The sequence below is a fragment of the Eleginops maclovinus genome, chromosome 23, assembly GCF_036324505.1.
Source record: "Eleginops maclovinus isolate JMC-PN-2008 ecotype Puerto Natales chromosome 23, JC_Emac_rtc_rv5, whole genome shotgun sequence".
Lineage (NCBI taxonomy): Eukaryota > Metazoa > Chordata > Actinopteri > Perciformes > Eleginopidae > Eleginops > Eleginops maclovinus.
Genome location: NC_086371.1, coordinates 10,452,233 through 10,467,534, shown reverse-complemented (window position 1 = coordinate 10,467,534; position 15,302 = coordinate 10,452,233). Strand labels below are relative to the sequence as shown.

The window sequence follows — 15,302 nt, the reverse complement described above, 5'->3', positions numbered from 1 at the left end:
GCACACAAATGCATTGATAAACAGGGCTAATGTGATAGCTCTCACCAGGCATCAGTTCAGACAAAGACACTAACTCCAAGGAAATTCATGAATACAGTTAGATTTTGAGAAAGAGGATCTGATCTTTCAGGAAGCTCTCAAAGAACAAAAGAATTGCTGAAAAGGAATCATTTTCAAAAACACAATGCTTAAAGTCCCATACAAAAATCACTGTATCAAATGAATTTGTCAAGAAATCATGTAATTATACGTTATAGTTTTGCAGTTGGCTGTGTTTGTGGAAAATATGTAGGGTTACATTTAATATTTGTTTTATTCATTACAATAAATATGATTGAATTTTACATTTTTAGACCAACACTTTTTGCAACTCTAGCAGCTCGTACTCGACAGTTTGAACAGAAATTACACAACCTGATGCAACATGGTTGTCTTACCTTTCCTTCAGTATCAAATACTAACTACAACAAATTCAGCTACTGTCATTAGATGTTGTTTCAAATATGTTTTCATAACTATTCATAAATATCTATTTTCTAGTTGACAATTATGTAAAGAAAAAAAAAATCAATACAGTTTTTATTTTTAATTTAAAAGAGTGACAACATAATCACTGTAGCTTTTTGGAAGTGTTCTCTGGTCTGCCTGTAATTATATTTTAATGAGCGCTTGCAATTGTTTGACAACATATCCATGGGGGTTGCCCCAGCTAAGCATGCCTGATGGGAATATACAGCAATAATTGAAATAAAACATAGTACTTCAACCCCTTCCCACATACACACATCTCTATATTTAACAAGGCTCCCCAGTAGTCCACAGCCCCCCAGTGAGTGATTTTAATGATACTGTTTGAACTTGGCCGTCATTGGCAGTAATTAAGAATATGAGGCAAGCTGTGTAGGATTAATTTTATAAAGATGGATTCTGCTGGCAAAGTCTGTACAAGCAGATGATCAACAGTAGAAGTATTGGCCTATGTGCTTTGTTGCTAATGTTTACAGGAAGAAGTGGATCACAAGCAGTAAGAACTATATTTTATTGGTAAATAGGTCTTAGCTTTGCTTTCACCTTGGGTGTGCCCCAGGGTTCTGTCCTGGATCCTATGGTTTTCCTTTGATATTTGTTTCTGTTCATCTTTATCTATTGAAAATAAAGATTGATTTAGTTATACAACATTTAGCTTACTTATAGACTAAAACTAATACAGAATCAATCTTTAAAATGAATTAGAATCAGGATCAGAATTTCAACCAAGTTTACAATCCAAACAACTATTGAATTATTTTTGCAAACACTGAATTTGCATTTTAATCTACCGTGTCTTATAGGGTGTATTGTGTTTTGTCAATGATGTTTTTTGTTGATTTTGTTAAATTTGCTAAATCTTAGTCAAATACTAAAGAGCAGAGCAGTCTAAAAATAAATATGCTGGCCGCATACATTATATCCTTTATGCTGTTTTTAATACCAGCTCTCATATGGAATATAGGAAATCTTGTGGGAGTGTTAACTTGGAAGACAGCAGTTGGGGGATGGGTTGTGGAGCTTTCTGCTTCAGCTAAATTACAGAGGGAATTGAATTGAATGTGTAGCTGGCTGCCTAATACTGCCTGTCTTTCCGGGTTGCTGCTATAATGCTGCCTTAAAGCCATACGTTTAACTAGCCAGTAGCTACATTGGAGGGAGATTCCTGTTTCCCAATCAACAGTGGAAGGACAACAGATGACGTAATCTGGGTGGGGGGGGATAAAGTGCTCCTGCTGCAAACTGAATGTTTTCTGTTATCTACTACATGCTTGCATAAGTGCATGCATGAATTGAAATGTGAGGATATGGTGTTTGCAATATAATACATTGAATTCATATGATTTACATGTAAAGTAAATTGAAATGTCCCATTACTAAACTGTACATTATGTGTATTTAGGTTTAACCTGATGTTATGTACTCTAGTGGTTTTTAGAACGTCAAATTATTTGCATCTCTTCTGCATCTGTGATGTGTGCGTCTGTTTGTACAGATCTGAATGTTCTGTGCGTATAAGAACATACACTAAGAAAAAAGAGAGAGTGAAAGAAACGAGGAGTGTAAAAAAGAGAGCACATGTGTGGGAGAGGCAGAATGCACCAGTGAAAATGTATTCATCCATCAGAGTCAATGTGTGGGAGAAGAAGAACCAATTAATGTATTTTACTTTACATTCCTTTGCCCCTAAACTTTTGCTGAAATAGCAGAGCAAGTTCTCCAAAAGTGTCCTCTCTTATAGTCACAAGAAAAAAACGTGTTTTCCACTCAATCTAAAATATGCTGCCCTAAAATGTCTGGAGCGATGCATTAATTGTTATACTGAAACGTAGAAAAAAGCCTTTGAGCTTTTTCTGATGTTTTTTTTATATATGGGGTATATTTTTAGATCATGAGCTAAGTGGTGTCCACAAATCTCATGAGGTGCCTTTGAAGTAGTATTATTAATTTCCTGGTGGGTCATATTTGAATAAGTGTGATTCACTGATGCTCCAGTAGAGTCTAGACTGCTGTGTATGAAATGGAGAGTTCAGGGCTCTTTGGGTGGAAGTATTTATTAAGGTTAACAATTGTGGTTCTTACAGAGCATACAGCCTCTTTTATTACTTAAATTGCTGGGCCAGCTACATCTCTGCAATGATCATGCATTAAGCATAAGATATTGAATCCAACAGATGTCGCTCATTTATAAAAGCATTTTAGATAAGCATTAATCGTCGAAAATGTAGAGTAAGGTCCTCTGAATAATGAATAAAAGCAGACAAAGAATGATGATTATGATGATGATTAGTCATCAGTAAAGGTAATGCTTTAGGAAAATCACTGAAACATTGGTTAAGAAATCCAGAGTTTATAACATACACTAATAATTTAAAGCATAAACAGAAAATAGAATCAAAACTGCAAAGCAACAAGGCACTCTGTATTGTACATTGTGTATTTGTACTCTTGTTAGATATGGAGTTGGCTCACACCCATACCTTTTCAACCATTTAGCAAGCCCAGAGCCTTTGGTAAATAACCACTGCTGTAAGGTTCCAATTCATTGAGCTGTGTCATTAACTACTGCGTGTGTGTGTGTGTGTGTGTGTGTGTGTGTGTGTGTGTGTGTGTGTGTGTGTGTGTGTGTGTGTGTGTGTGTGTGTGTGTGTGTGTGTGTGTGTGTGTGTGTGTGTGTGTGCGTGTGTGTCTGTTGTGCTGCTGGTTTGTGTGGGTGTGTCTATTTGTTTTTAATATTTGCATGGGTCTTTTCCACTAGCTTAAACCTCTCCAATTTATTCCTAACAAATGAAAAAACATGTGTGTACGATAAGTAAAGAAAGAGGTGTCTTTTAATCCACTTCCACTCTCCTGAAAGGACGGCGAGACTGAAAAGCCGGATTTAGGCAGATTGGCCTTCACTGCCCATCCATATCATTAGCTTTTATGAGTACAAGCATTGATGTCTCTGCAAAGAAACTAGAACAGCACTCAGCCCTGATTCTATTGGCATTATTGGTGTTATCTTAGTTTGGATATGGCAGTGCGCAGTATTGATTTGGCTTCTCTTGAGAAGAAATCTGCCAACTTCTCTACAGAGAAGATCAGATCCATTATGCTAGTATGTCTCTTCCTGCTGATTAGATCAGTACAACACTATTGGGGTGTAATAACTCTGCTGAATTCAACAGATTGCTGTTGCAGAGTGCATCATAATTGATTGTGTTTTCTTGAGATGCCTTGCTAACAGCCATTTCACATTAACCCTTTCTGAATAAAACTGCTGAATATTGTAATTGTATGATAGAGCACAAGAGGATTGCCAGATGGGCAGTGAGTGACTGTGCTTGTTGTGCTTTACATTCATTGATACACAAAATTGGCAGGAACATTTCCTTCAGTATGTCACACTTAACACTTGCTTATATTTCAAATGTCTTCTTCCAATAAGCAGTAATTTATCATAATGAGCTCAGGCAAAACTGATATAACTTAAGCTGTGATTTCACCTATCTGTTAAACACTTGATTCTTCAATGCACTTTTCAATGAGAAAGAAATCACCTCGTTAATAAAGATAAGTTTGTCTATCTGCGAGAGAAAATATATATGTGTTTACATGTGTAGTTTTAGGTTGAGTTTTCAAATTAAAACACACTGCAGTGAATTGAGATGTGCATTCTTATGATTACACATTTAGCATAAACAAAGTGAAGGATGCTCGAGCAGAATAGATGAATGGATTTCTAAGTCAAACCATACATCCAAAGCTGTAGAGTAAGATAATATCCTATTATAGTATTGTTGTGAAGATAGGGTTAATATTCAAACTACATGAATAATGCTTTTATGAATATACTCATTTAGATGAAAACATAAATCAGAACAATCAGGGTGAAAAGACCCTCACACATTAGTCACACTGCACAGAAATACTAACAAACAGATTGAATGACTGAAAATGTGTATGTACTGTATGGGCAGGGGAGGTGAAACTAAATGTCAGTGTTTGCATTGCAATAGGTTTTAAAAACATGTTGGAATAGAGCATGAATAGCAGGCCCTGACACTTTTAATCCTCTTTCAATATCCTATCTTCCAGGCAGATCCAACAGCAGGGGTTAATACTGAGAGGTCTCTAAAGTTAAATGAAAAAAACTGCACACCGCCACACAGATGCTTTAGAAAAGAGGATGAATAGTGATGGACCTTTTCCTATTTCACTCGTACAAATTGTGAGGGAATGTAACGTAGAGCTCCGAGCAATGCAACTATTAAACACATTATCAGAAATAGATAAGAGGGCAAGTTACAGCTGACAGTCTTTTACTACCATGCTAATCTGAATCTTTATTGTATTAAACACAGCAGAGCCATTCATCTCATGTTCCTTTAGCCCTATATGAAATGTGAACAGCTCATAACAGCATTATGTAAACACAATGCTGTAATACCTTTTACAAATATGCTTGCATTGACACAGCCATGCATCATTTTGACACGGATTTGGCATAGTTTCATAATTCAAGGGAAATCCCTTGTAGTGTAATGGGATCATTTAAAATCCATTTGGCCAAACCACTATACCTGCTCAAGATGACAGAACTGATACTATTCCTAGGCAGATATTGTCCTGCTTTTTATTTCTAAAGCGATTCACCCTTGCTCCATCTGGAACTGGAGTCATGATTGAAGTGATGTGTGATTTTTTTCACTCTGAGATTGGTTTTAGTGAACAATAGATATGCAATTGACTGAAAGAGACGGAACTGGAGCCCATACAAAATAATCTGACTGCTTCTGTCAATCACAGTCCTGTTAGAATAGAAAAGGGGATCCCCTGCCATTTTGGCCCCTCCTTGTGTCAGTCTGTGTGAGTGTGTTGTCCATAGACTCACTCCAATACAGCAGGAGCAGCCAGCAGCCTCTCCTCCATCTTGGCTCTAAATGTGCCTGTATCTGTATAAGTCTGTTTATCAATAGACTCTCATTCTTCTCCAGGGTAAGTGTAACCAGCCAAATCCACATAAGCTCATTATTAGAGGTAGAACAGATCTGCTGGCTCGAGAGCTGAGCAGCCCGTTGTTTGGCTCTCGCTGCTGCCTGTTTAAAACTGAGATGGATGTTGCCCAGCCTCTCTAAGACTGCTGCTGCTAATCATAGTCAGACGACAAGAAAGAAAGGAGACATAAAGCTATTCAAGGAGGAATACAGTCAAGATTAACAATGTGCGAGATGGATTAAAATATCAATAGAAAACAAAATAACTGAATTAAAAATAAATAAACATATGTAACAGTCTTGACAGATGTCCCGAACTGAGCTCTAGTTCAGTGTGTGGCCAAAAAAGTAAAGCGCACCGTATGAGCAATATGAACATTTTGCATGCTTACACTATAGTCTTTGTGTTCATCATGTTTGCAAAGATAAATTACAATATATTTTCAATTTGAAGTGCTTGAACTGCTATGTGGAAGCTTATCACAAATTACTGTAACTCACAAACCACCGTGATGTGAATATGGGAAGAGCAAGCACAGTCTTTATATTTTCTTAATGTGCAGCAAGACGTTACAAACCTTTTACCACTCTGCTGATGTGAGTACCACGGTGCTACAATCTGCAGGGGAAAAAGCAACAGAGCTGGCAGGGCTAACACTGAATACACTGATTAAAATACTGAGTTGGTGCTCGACTACTCTGGAACTCTTGAAAGTTTAAACTATAAATTATTCAGCTACTATTTTTGGCCTAAGCATTTGCATAACTCCTTAAATAGGTCTTATAATTACATAAATAAGATCCCAGATTGTGAGTTTTGCTTGAGGTCACAATCTCAGTTTGAAAGGAGGTATACATTTTTTAAATGTTGGCTTGGCTTTTTGAGGAAGCCATTTTGGATAATGTAGTTGTCACTGTACCAGTGATAACTGCTGTTCGGTAAAGGGTACCTGTGGGACAGTGGTTTGATATAGGTGAAACATTTGTATGATTATTTAAGAGTACAGTATGTCTACGTTGTCTTTGATGAATAACCATCTTTATCCTCACCCTAAGTCCGGTTGTAAACGTTCATCTTTCTGCATGAACAGAGGTGAAGCAGCGTTTGCATGTTGTCTCATTTCACTTGACTTTTACCTCAGCTTTCTTTGTCTTTAGAGTTTGAAGACTTTTTTCTTCCTGAACCATGAAACTGTAAGCTCCCAGCTGGCTCTGCAGCCCTCCTGGTGGGCTTAGCATTCATTCAAATTGAGTGTTTGGTACCCCTGTGATTTTGCAGCTTAACTGAGAAGCAGGGCTGATCCAACAGGAAGTATCCCATAGAGGCGGTATGTCACAAGCTTCCTGTGACTTCAACTCTTTTTCTGTCAGAGATTGTTTTGCAGGGTGGGCTGTGAACGCTCGATCAGTGAGAGGTAATAATGAGTGTGGCTGTCGTTACTAAAGTTTGGTCTGGATGTCCCGTATGGCCACAAAGAAATATGAAAGTATTGTAGCTTGCTTTTACCAAGCGTAAGTGACATCTTCAAATCTATTACAGTTCACTGCTGTTTTACTGCAAAGCTTCTGTACGTTTCAACTGCATTGTATGGCTGTGTAATGGGAAAACAGTTTAAAAGACTTGAATAATTACAAAACTACAATTCAGCAGTCTGGGGTATAAACACAATGCAAATTAAACCACCGTCTTCCACAAATATCAAGATACTCAAGTTCATCAAATAGTTTTCATCCCTCCTGCATTGTATACAAAAGCCTTAGTAGCAGAGCAAAGCAAATCACTAAACGTGAACATCAGTCAGTTTTTTTTTACTCCTGTTATTGACTCACATGAAGAGTGACGCTGTCGGAAAGGAAAACAGAGGCTGTTCTAGATGACTCCCTGTCTGGTAGTGACATGTTGTTTGTCATGATCTCACAGTGGCTCTTTGGCACTCGGGACACATCATCACTCTCACCATTGACACCCACTAAAGTGATGATTTTTTTTTTAACGAGGATAAATCCGGGGTATACTTGCCTCATTCATCCTTATCTTTTGAAAAGAGCCAACTTCATCACTTTTGTAAGTTTGACCCATGGCTAACCAACTGTGTGCAACTTTTTATTGTGGTGGTGTTTGCATAAATTGTATTTGTTTTCAATTGTGGACAAAGTGTTCTGAGATTATAATTTTAAGAGGCATGGCAAGAACAGTTCACTGCTGACTAGCACACACTGTCTATCGGCCGCTCTCTGGGGAAATTGTCTTCTAAATGATTAGACTCTGTTTTGTGAACTCACTGCCCAAGCAGCTCTACAAATTGGACAAACACACTCTCATAGAACTAAGCACACATAAACACACACATACAATCCATGCCTCAGAGGAAATAAACCTCAGCCACGCTGTTGTAGCGTTAATGGCCAAATCCTACAGAGGCACTGTATTCTAAACTAAAAAGAAATGGGGAGTTAAGGCTTCACAGTATGGAGTCTGGAAGATGAACAGGAAAATCTCATGTCTCTAGGGAGTGAACCACAGCCAGTTCATTGGTAAAAGAGATAAGGAAGTACTATGCTCTACCCAAGTGCACACAGATTCCATATAAACCTATCAAAGCCACTCAAAGCAATTCAATCATTTTTTTGTTTAAGGTTAGTAATTAAATAAGTATTTTAAGTCAAATGGCATGACTAAATTAGTGTATCTAACAAATCTAACAAACAGCAGACAATACTCCGAAAGATAATGAGCTGCTCATGCATAATTAACAGCTGGGAGCAAAATGAGAATGAACTCTTCATCCGGCCTGCATGCAGTATTAATGCTACTCTGTATCTGTCATATCACTCTAATCTATGATATAAAGTGATTCATTATTCACTGCAGTAAATTGAATGAATAGTTTAAAAAGATTCTCAAGAGACAAAAAAATCAAAACTGCTCATGCTCCAGTGTGAGTTGAAGATGCAGGGCAATGAAGCATTATTAAGTTGCACTCTCAAGTAATTAACTATTGCATTTCAGTTGCTTCTGTTCATGGCAGGATGTCAAAGACTCCTGAGACCTGGTGAATTACTGTCCAACAACTACGATATACTGAAACTGCTTCTCCTTTTTCTCTCAGGAACACTTTACACCAGAGTGCAAATTCAAGGAGTCGGTGTTCGAGAACTATTATGTGACATACTCCTCCATGATATACCGGCAGCAGCAGTCGGGCAGGGGCTGGTACCTCGGTCTGAACAAGGAAGGAGAAATCATGAAGGGGAACCATGTCAAGAAGAACAAGCCAGCAGCCCACTTCCTTCCCAAACCTCTCAAAGGTAAGCCTCTTTCTCATTTTACTTTCACGACACTAAGGGCCAGGTTGTGCTTTAACAGAAGCAGTTCATACAATACCTGGTCCAACCATGTTGAAAATCAAAATCCTCAATTGAAGAAAAAGTGAAAAGCTGTCCGTCATAAATATTGAGGTGTTGTGTAGTTTGAATATGGGAATAACAGCGCACATTGTGAGTGTCTCCTCTAAAAGGCACTCAGTTGTGTAAAGAGACAAAAATAGTTGCGTCAAGAATGAAAAAAAAGGGTGATGGGGGAGGGGGTATTCGAAGCTATTCAACAATCCAACTAACAGTATGGGTGCAACGCTGTTACTATAATTAATCTACTGAGGTTGATTAAATATTCAGTCAGTTTCATATTTGGTAAATGGGTTGTTTCTTACAATAAGAGAATCAGGAAAGCCTTTATCTCTCCTCTAACTAAATGCCCCCATTTCTCCATATTTTTTTCAGTCGATGGGGATATTCTTTTTCTAAAGAGTAAATGAGCTGCTTCCTACATGACCCTGTTCCATTTAGCATTCTCCTTAGAGATGCTGGTGTAGACCGAGCTTCCTGTAGCTGGTCACACGCTGCAGACAAAGTGAGGAACAATGCTGAGCCTGAAGCAGCAGGAACAATATGTTTTAATGCTTTGAATAGTAGCAATTATTTCACTACAGTAAAGTCAACGAGAACCCCAACCAGCCAGGCTTTGTTTGTGGTAGTGTGGCAATGTGGAGAACAGAGGGAGAAATAGTTTGCTCTGTTGAAAAGGCCACAGTTTCCTTTCATCTTCAACAAGACACAGATTTACCTGTCAACAGAGAGGAGACAGAGAGAGTCTGTTTTCACTTCAGTTGGATAAAAGAAAAGCACTTTCTTACGAAGTAAGAAATTAAAGACTTGCTGTTCAAAAAGCCCAAACAATGACAATGAGGGCATTTTCTTCGATTGTGTATTATTGAGTTACATGTTTTGGATCTGTCACACATGGCTCTTTTTATGTCTCACAATGTTATTTTGTATGTGTGTGTAGGAATATGGGTAGGAGTGTGTTTTTCATATTTTGTTCTATCTGATGAATTCAAATAGGGGGGGCAAAATATTAGAAACTCTTTTAATATATCCTTGACTGCATTATATTAAATGCAGTCAAGGATTCACCAAAAACTGTTGAAAAAGTTCTATATATTTCAGCTTTGAGTTATATTTTTAATTTCTACAATTTGCAAATGTTATGCACTCCCTATTTCGTCTCTTGTGGAGCTCATTCAGCCAGCATCCTATTAAGCCTCTGTCTGCCCTTTGAAATCGCTATGATGATCTTTTCACATGCATTTAACAGGCCATCCAGAAGGTCCAAAACACACTTTGGAGATATAACCAAGAGAATAATTACATTGCTTTAAGCAGATTGTAAAAATAGATTGAAATCATAGATATTTGGCAGAGACATTTATTCCAAAAAAGCCTCAGCTGCCTGAAATTAAAAGGTGAAATATGTAATTTTTTAGGTTCAACAAGTATATCAGATATTCTAAAAATAACTTTTGTTTATGATACCCAAAGATGCAACTAATTCTCCATCTTCAAATTTCAATATGTAGTAATGCACCATATTAACTAAGTATTGCGTATTCTTTAAGTTACAAGTATATCAAGTGGTTTGGAAAGAGATTTGCAAGGGAAAGAGAGAGAAACAAAGAAGAATTTCTTCCAGCAGCTCATAAAGATTGAGAGGTGGCGGTGTTACAGGGCACCAATTAAAAAGCTATCTCTGCATTAGCATCTCGTCCAGCCATTACTCACTTCTCTTCTGGTTCCAGTCTGGGAGTCGCAGCCCACAGCCTCTCATTCTGTCTTCCTCTAGATGAAGCAAGTGCAGCTCATGTCATTCAAACCCAAACAAGAAAATCCTCTTTTAGAGATTCTTGATGCAGGACAGAAAGAGCTGCCTTTATTGAAAAATGTGTACCGAATTATTTCAAGTTGGAGCTGAAACACAGGGAGATATGTGAATGAACGTAAAAAGTACAAAATGGGTGGTTAATGTTGGGGATTCATGTTTAAAAATGAATAGCAGCAGTGGTGTCGAGGTAATTCAGTAATTAGGTCAGTCGCCATCATTATAATCATACAGTACAGTCACATAAAAAGTGAACCAATCATCATCAGTTTCCTAGTGTAACCCTCCCATTGATTGGTTTTTACAAGGATGGTTCCTGGATTACTGCTGTAACAAAAAATGCTGGGCTCAGTGAAGTGTCTGAAGGACTGCGTTTGCTGTTTCAGCCACACACTCCCTTAGGACTGAACATCAAATAGCATTTAGGCAGAAAGATGTTGACAACATCCTGAAACCATAGACTCAGATTACTGATATTTCTTCTGAAAAGCCACTGCTGAAATGCACATTGGGCCAATGCTGCATACACAGCAGAGCTAAAGCACCAGCCTCTTCTGAATTTATAATGCCATTCTGTAAATATAGGATTTCTATTCTAACCAAAAAACTTTATTGCTATCCATCTACTATAAATCACAGTTCTCTTGTACTGTTGTTTCTTCAATGCATACAAAATATCAGTTTGTCTGATCAGAAATACTTTGTCTTTCCACAGTGGCAATGTACAGAGAGCCATCCCTCCATGACTTGACAGAGTTTTCCCGCTCCGGCAGTGGCACACCCACCAAGAGTCGGAGTGCCTCGGCTGTGCTCAACGGGGGCAAAGCCGTGAGCCAGAATGAGTCGACGTAGCCTGCTAGCCGAACCCAGGCCTGGGGCCGAACCACGAAACCTTACCTCCAGCAGAGCGTGAATCCAAGCAGACAACTCTCACCGATCAATGGTTCAGGACTAGCGACGACAACAAACCACATACAAACACCACCAATAAAAAAAGAGTTAGATACCATCCTGGTCAATCATTGTCAAAAATCATTGATAGTCAACAATTTAATGTCACATAAACCATTCTGGACTCAAAAGACAAGTTACGTTTTTGTTTTGGTCTTGAGATTTATCCATCACTTTGACCACTCTCTTCGGGTGATGATAGCTTACCAATAACTCATCTTTATCTTAGTTTATCTTTCTTAATTTCCTGTAGACAATAACTTTTCTTTGGTCATTTGGACACCAAGCACTCGTTCATCTTTAAGACAGGGACAGGAAGTTAGACATAATGGCATTCAGGGCCGCCAGTAATAGTGCTGGACTACAAAGATGCAGTGGTACAGTAAAAGCCCTGATCTTTGTCTAATCCATGCTTCTGTGAATACAAAGCCTATAAACTCCCTGGTGTGGCACATCCTAGTGCTGCTGGGACTGTGGCCAGCCAGACGGTAGCTCTCCTGCGTCCTAGTGCACACGCTCAGAGACTGAGCTCTCTAGCATGGGAAAATGAAGCCTATGTTCAGCTGACCTGAAATATAAAAAGGGACAGTTTGGCGCTCTTGCAGTTTTTTTTTCTTTTCAGAAATGCCACAGCTGCACCTTGGTATTTGCAAATGTTTTGGAATTGGCTGAGAGGTTGTTTTTTTTAAAACTGGTTTTGTTTTTGTCCCCTCTTGTTCTCCTCCCTTACCATTTTTAAGTATTTGTATTTGTGTTGCTGTTTCATGATTGAAGGGGGTTCCGGCAAACCAAAGACAGAACGAAAGAGTGTCCCTTTAAGCCGCTGAAAACCAAGCCAGGATAAAGGCAAAGCTGGATTTTTTTTCTTTCATTGTACATTTTTGATTAAAGAAAGCAAAGATTTTGTGAAAAAAGGAATAATGGACAAAGGAAGTGATTTTAAACACTTTGGAGTTGGCAGCGTGCTTGATGTTGTACTTTTTGCTGATATGCTCGATGGCCGAGTTATGAAACGACTATTCTGTGTTCCCATTCCCTTTTGTTACCACTGTGTCACTACGTCTTCGTCTCTTGTCCCTGTGATCCGTTTTCTTCCTCTGTGCTTGTGTCATACTTCAACACCCCCGCCATCCTTTTTTGTCGACCCCTATTGACTGATACAACCATAGGAATATGGTTCAAGCCCCGTCCCAGGATGCTTGTTATGTGTTTGAGTAAATTATTGTGGTGACAATATTTTCTATATTTAAAAAAGAATACTGTGGACTTTTAGGTGGCTTAACATTTTATAGGACCCGTCATATTTGTAAAAGTGAAAAAAAAAATCATACAAAAATGAACATCTTCCCTTTCTTGCACAGGGCATGTACAAACAAAATGATGTACACAAATGACCCTTTTTGTGGGCTAAGTACTCTTCCTTTCAGCTACATAACTTTTTTTCTGGTACATGCTTCTGGGAGGCTTTCTTTTCTTGGTTTCCTCCGGAGGTGGTTTGTATTAGGTGAACCTATATGTTGCATGGGAGAAAGCAGGGAAATTCTGGTCTAGAGCTGCATGATGTAAGCTATGTGTATTAACCCATGTTGGATCATGTGTTCCAAACTACCAGGCTAAATCTGATAAAACAACATTTACAGGCAGACATTGTGGCTGCCTGATAACTTCCAGTTGTTTATTATTTGTTGTATACACAAAAATGCACTGAATAAAATGTTTATATTAAGATATACTTTTAAAATGTGTCAGACTTTCTTCTCTCTGGTTTTAATTGCCTTGGTGCCATGACGCATTCTCTTACTGAACACACACTCACTCTTTGAACACCGACGTATATACGACTGTATATATATGCCTTCATTTGCCATTGAGTTAAGAAGAGTCTTATAAGGCTAAAAGGTTATTTTTCTACCAACAACAACACTAGACAAACAGCCATTACATAGTATGCTCCACTACCTCCAACTCAGTAGCTACCGTTAGGCTGGAGAACGGCAGGGAAATGGCTTTGAGCATCACATCAGAATTCAATTCAGTCTGATAACATTTGGAAAGTCTAGAAGAGCCGAAGGATTTAATTTCTTTATCTCTATAAAACGTAGTCAAAATTCAAGTGTTTTTAGGGGTGTATCTCAAGAGGAACACTCTTAAAACCATAAAATGCTCATTAATTTATTGTTATGATTGATGCATATACATCTTGATATTATAGACATTTAAAAGTATATTTGACTATTTCGACCTAATGCTGCCTTGGCTCAATATTATTGCAAGTTACTCAATATCAGTTTTAACTGTTTCCAAGGGTTGATCTTAATATTGTTATTTTGGTAAAAGGGATTATATAGCTTCTCTTTACAAAATATAATTCACATGTGGGCCAATGCACAAGATCACAAATCCAGACCTGATCTATTTCAGAGCTCACTTCAAGTAACGGCAGCTGCAGGCTGTGCATGTTACATCATTAGACGAGTAAAAAAAGAAAAAAACAATCCAATTTGATGGGTTGAATCAGAACACGCCGTCTTTATATGCAGAGAGGACGTGACACGAGGCAGTAATTAGCTGCCGTGTCAGGTGCTACTAAAACAAGCGTAGGAAAGAATGATCTGAATGATGGGATGACACGGTGTTAACCTGCCAGGCTTTTTAATAAGGTCAGCCCTCTCACTCACTGCCTCTGTCATCTCGGGAAGAAGCACTTTCCTTAATGAGGGGTTTTGTCCATGATCACTCTGCGTTGATTTTCACCTGCAGTACATGTCAGAAATGGTAAGGGTAAAGAGTTAATTAATGTGAAGCAGAGAATAATGCAATGTAAAAGGGAATTAACTGCAAAATACTAGTTTGTGCGATGACAAATACAACAAGATAATGAGGTTGTTTTAGTTCAACTTAAACCTATATGTTGCTGTTAGTTTCTCAAACACTTGTAAAACAATAAAAAAAACAAGTTGACTTTCTTTCTTTTCTTTTTAAACTGTCAAGCTCAAAGAAGGAGGATTGCAGGATCCACATTTGTTCATCATATTTGATCAAAAGTATCATAGACTGCAGTTGCAAATACATATCTTCGGTCCGGAGTGCCATTAATGTGCAGATGCGGATTATGAAAAAAAAAAGAAAGGAGAAAGTTCAAGACAAAGACTGAATGGGCTGTTATGCTGGATCTGAATTTGAACAGAATGATAAACGTTTTTTTCCTTGTATAAAAGTATAAGCAACCCTACAAGAAGATCTCCTTCCTTGGAGTGTGAGATATAGTAGCCATCCATTTCGCCTATGGATACTGCCTCATTACGCCCATAGCCAGCAGAGACAGGAGAACTAATAGGCCTCTGTAATTTAGGCCCCGATATGAGCTACTTCATCGTTCATTTAGTTTGACATCCCCCTACTCCCTTCATTTCCTTTTGCCCATCTCTAGACTACATTCATTAGCATGGGGCAGTCAAATTCATTAACGGAGGCTGCCTGCCTTATTCAGAGGAGGTTATGTAAGGAACGGCCACTTTCACTGTGAGGCATCTCTTTGTCCCTTTCCCTCTTTCTCTGTCTTTCCCTCGCTCACTGACCAATCAGCTATTCTGCCCTTCACTTTTGACCAGACTAATGAGTCATCATGG

General features: G+C 38.4%; 2 protein-coding genes across 6 annotated transcripts in view; one reads left to right on the top strand and one right to left on the bottom strand.

Annotated features, from left to right (window-relative positions):
- The window catches only part of fgf13a (fibroblast growth factor 13a), an 82,157-nt gene extending 68,752 nt beyond the window's left edge, over positions 1–13,405 (top strand). For all 5 annotated transcript variants that reach the window (XM_063876761.1, XM_063876760.1, XM_063876763.1 and 2 more), the window contains 2 exons: positions 8,618–8,816; positions 11,438–13,405. In XM_063876761.1, coding sequence (XP_063732831.1) covers positions 8,618–8,816; positions 11,438–11,574 — 336 coding nt within the window. In that variant the 3' untranslated portion in view covers positions 11,575–13,405. The remainder of the gene's footprint in view (positions 1–8,617; positions 8,817–11,437) is intronic.
- The window catches only part of f9a (coagulation factor IXa), a 112,019-nt gene that overhangs the window by 81,441 nt on the left and 15,276 nt on the right, over positions 1–15,302 (bottom strand). The gene's annotated exons all lie outside the window — the stretch shown is intronic.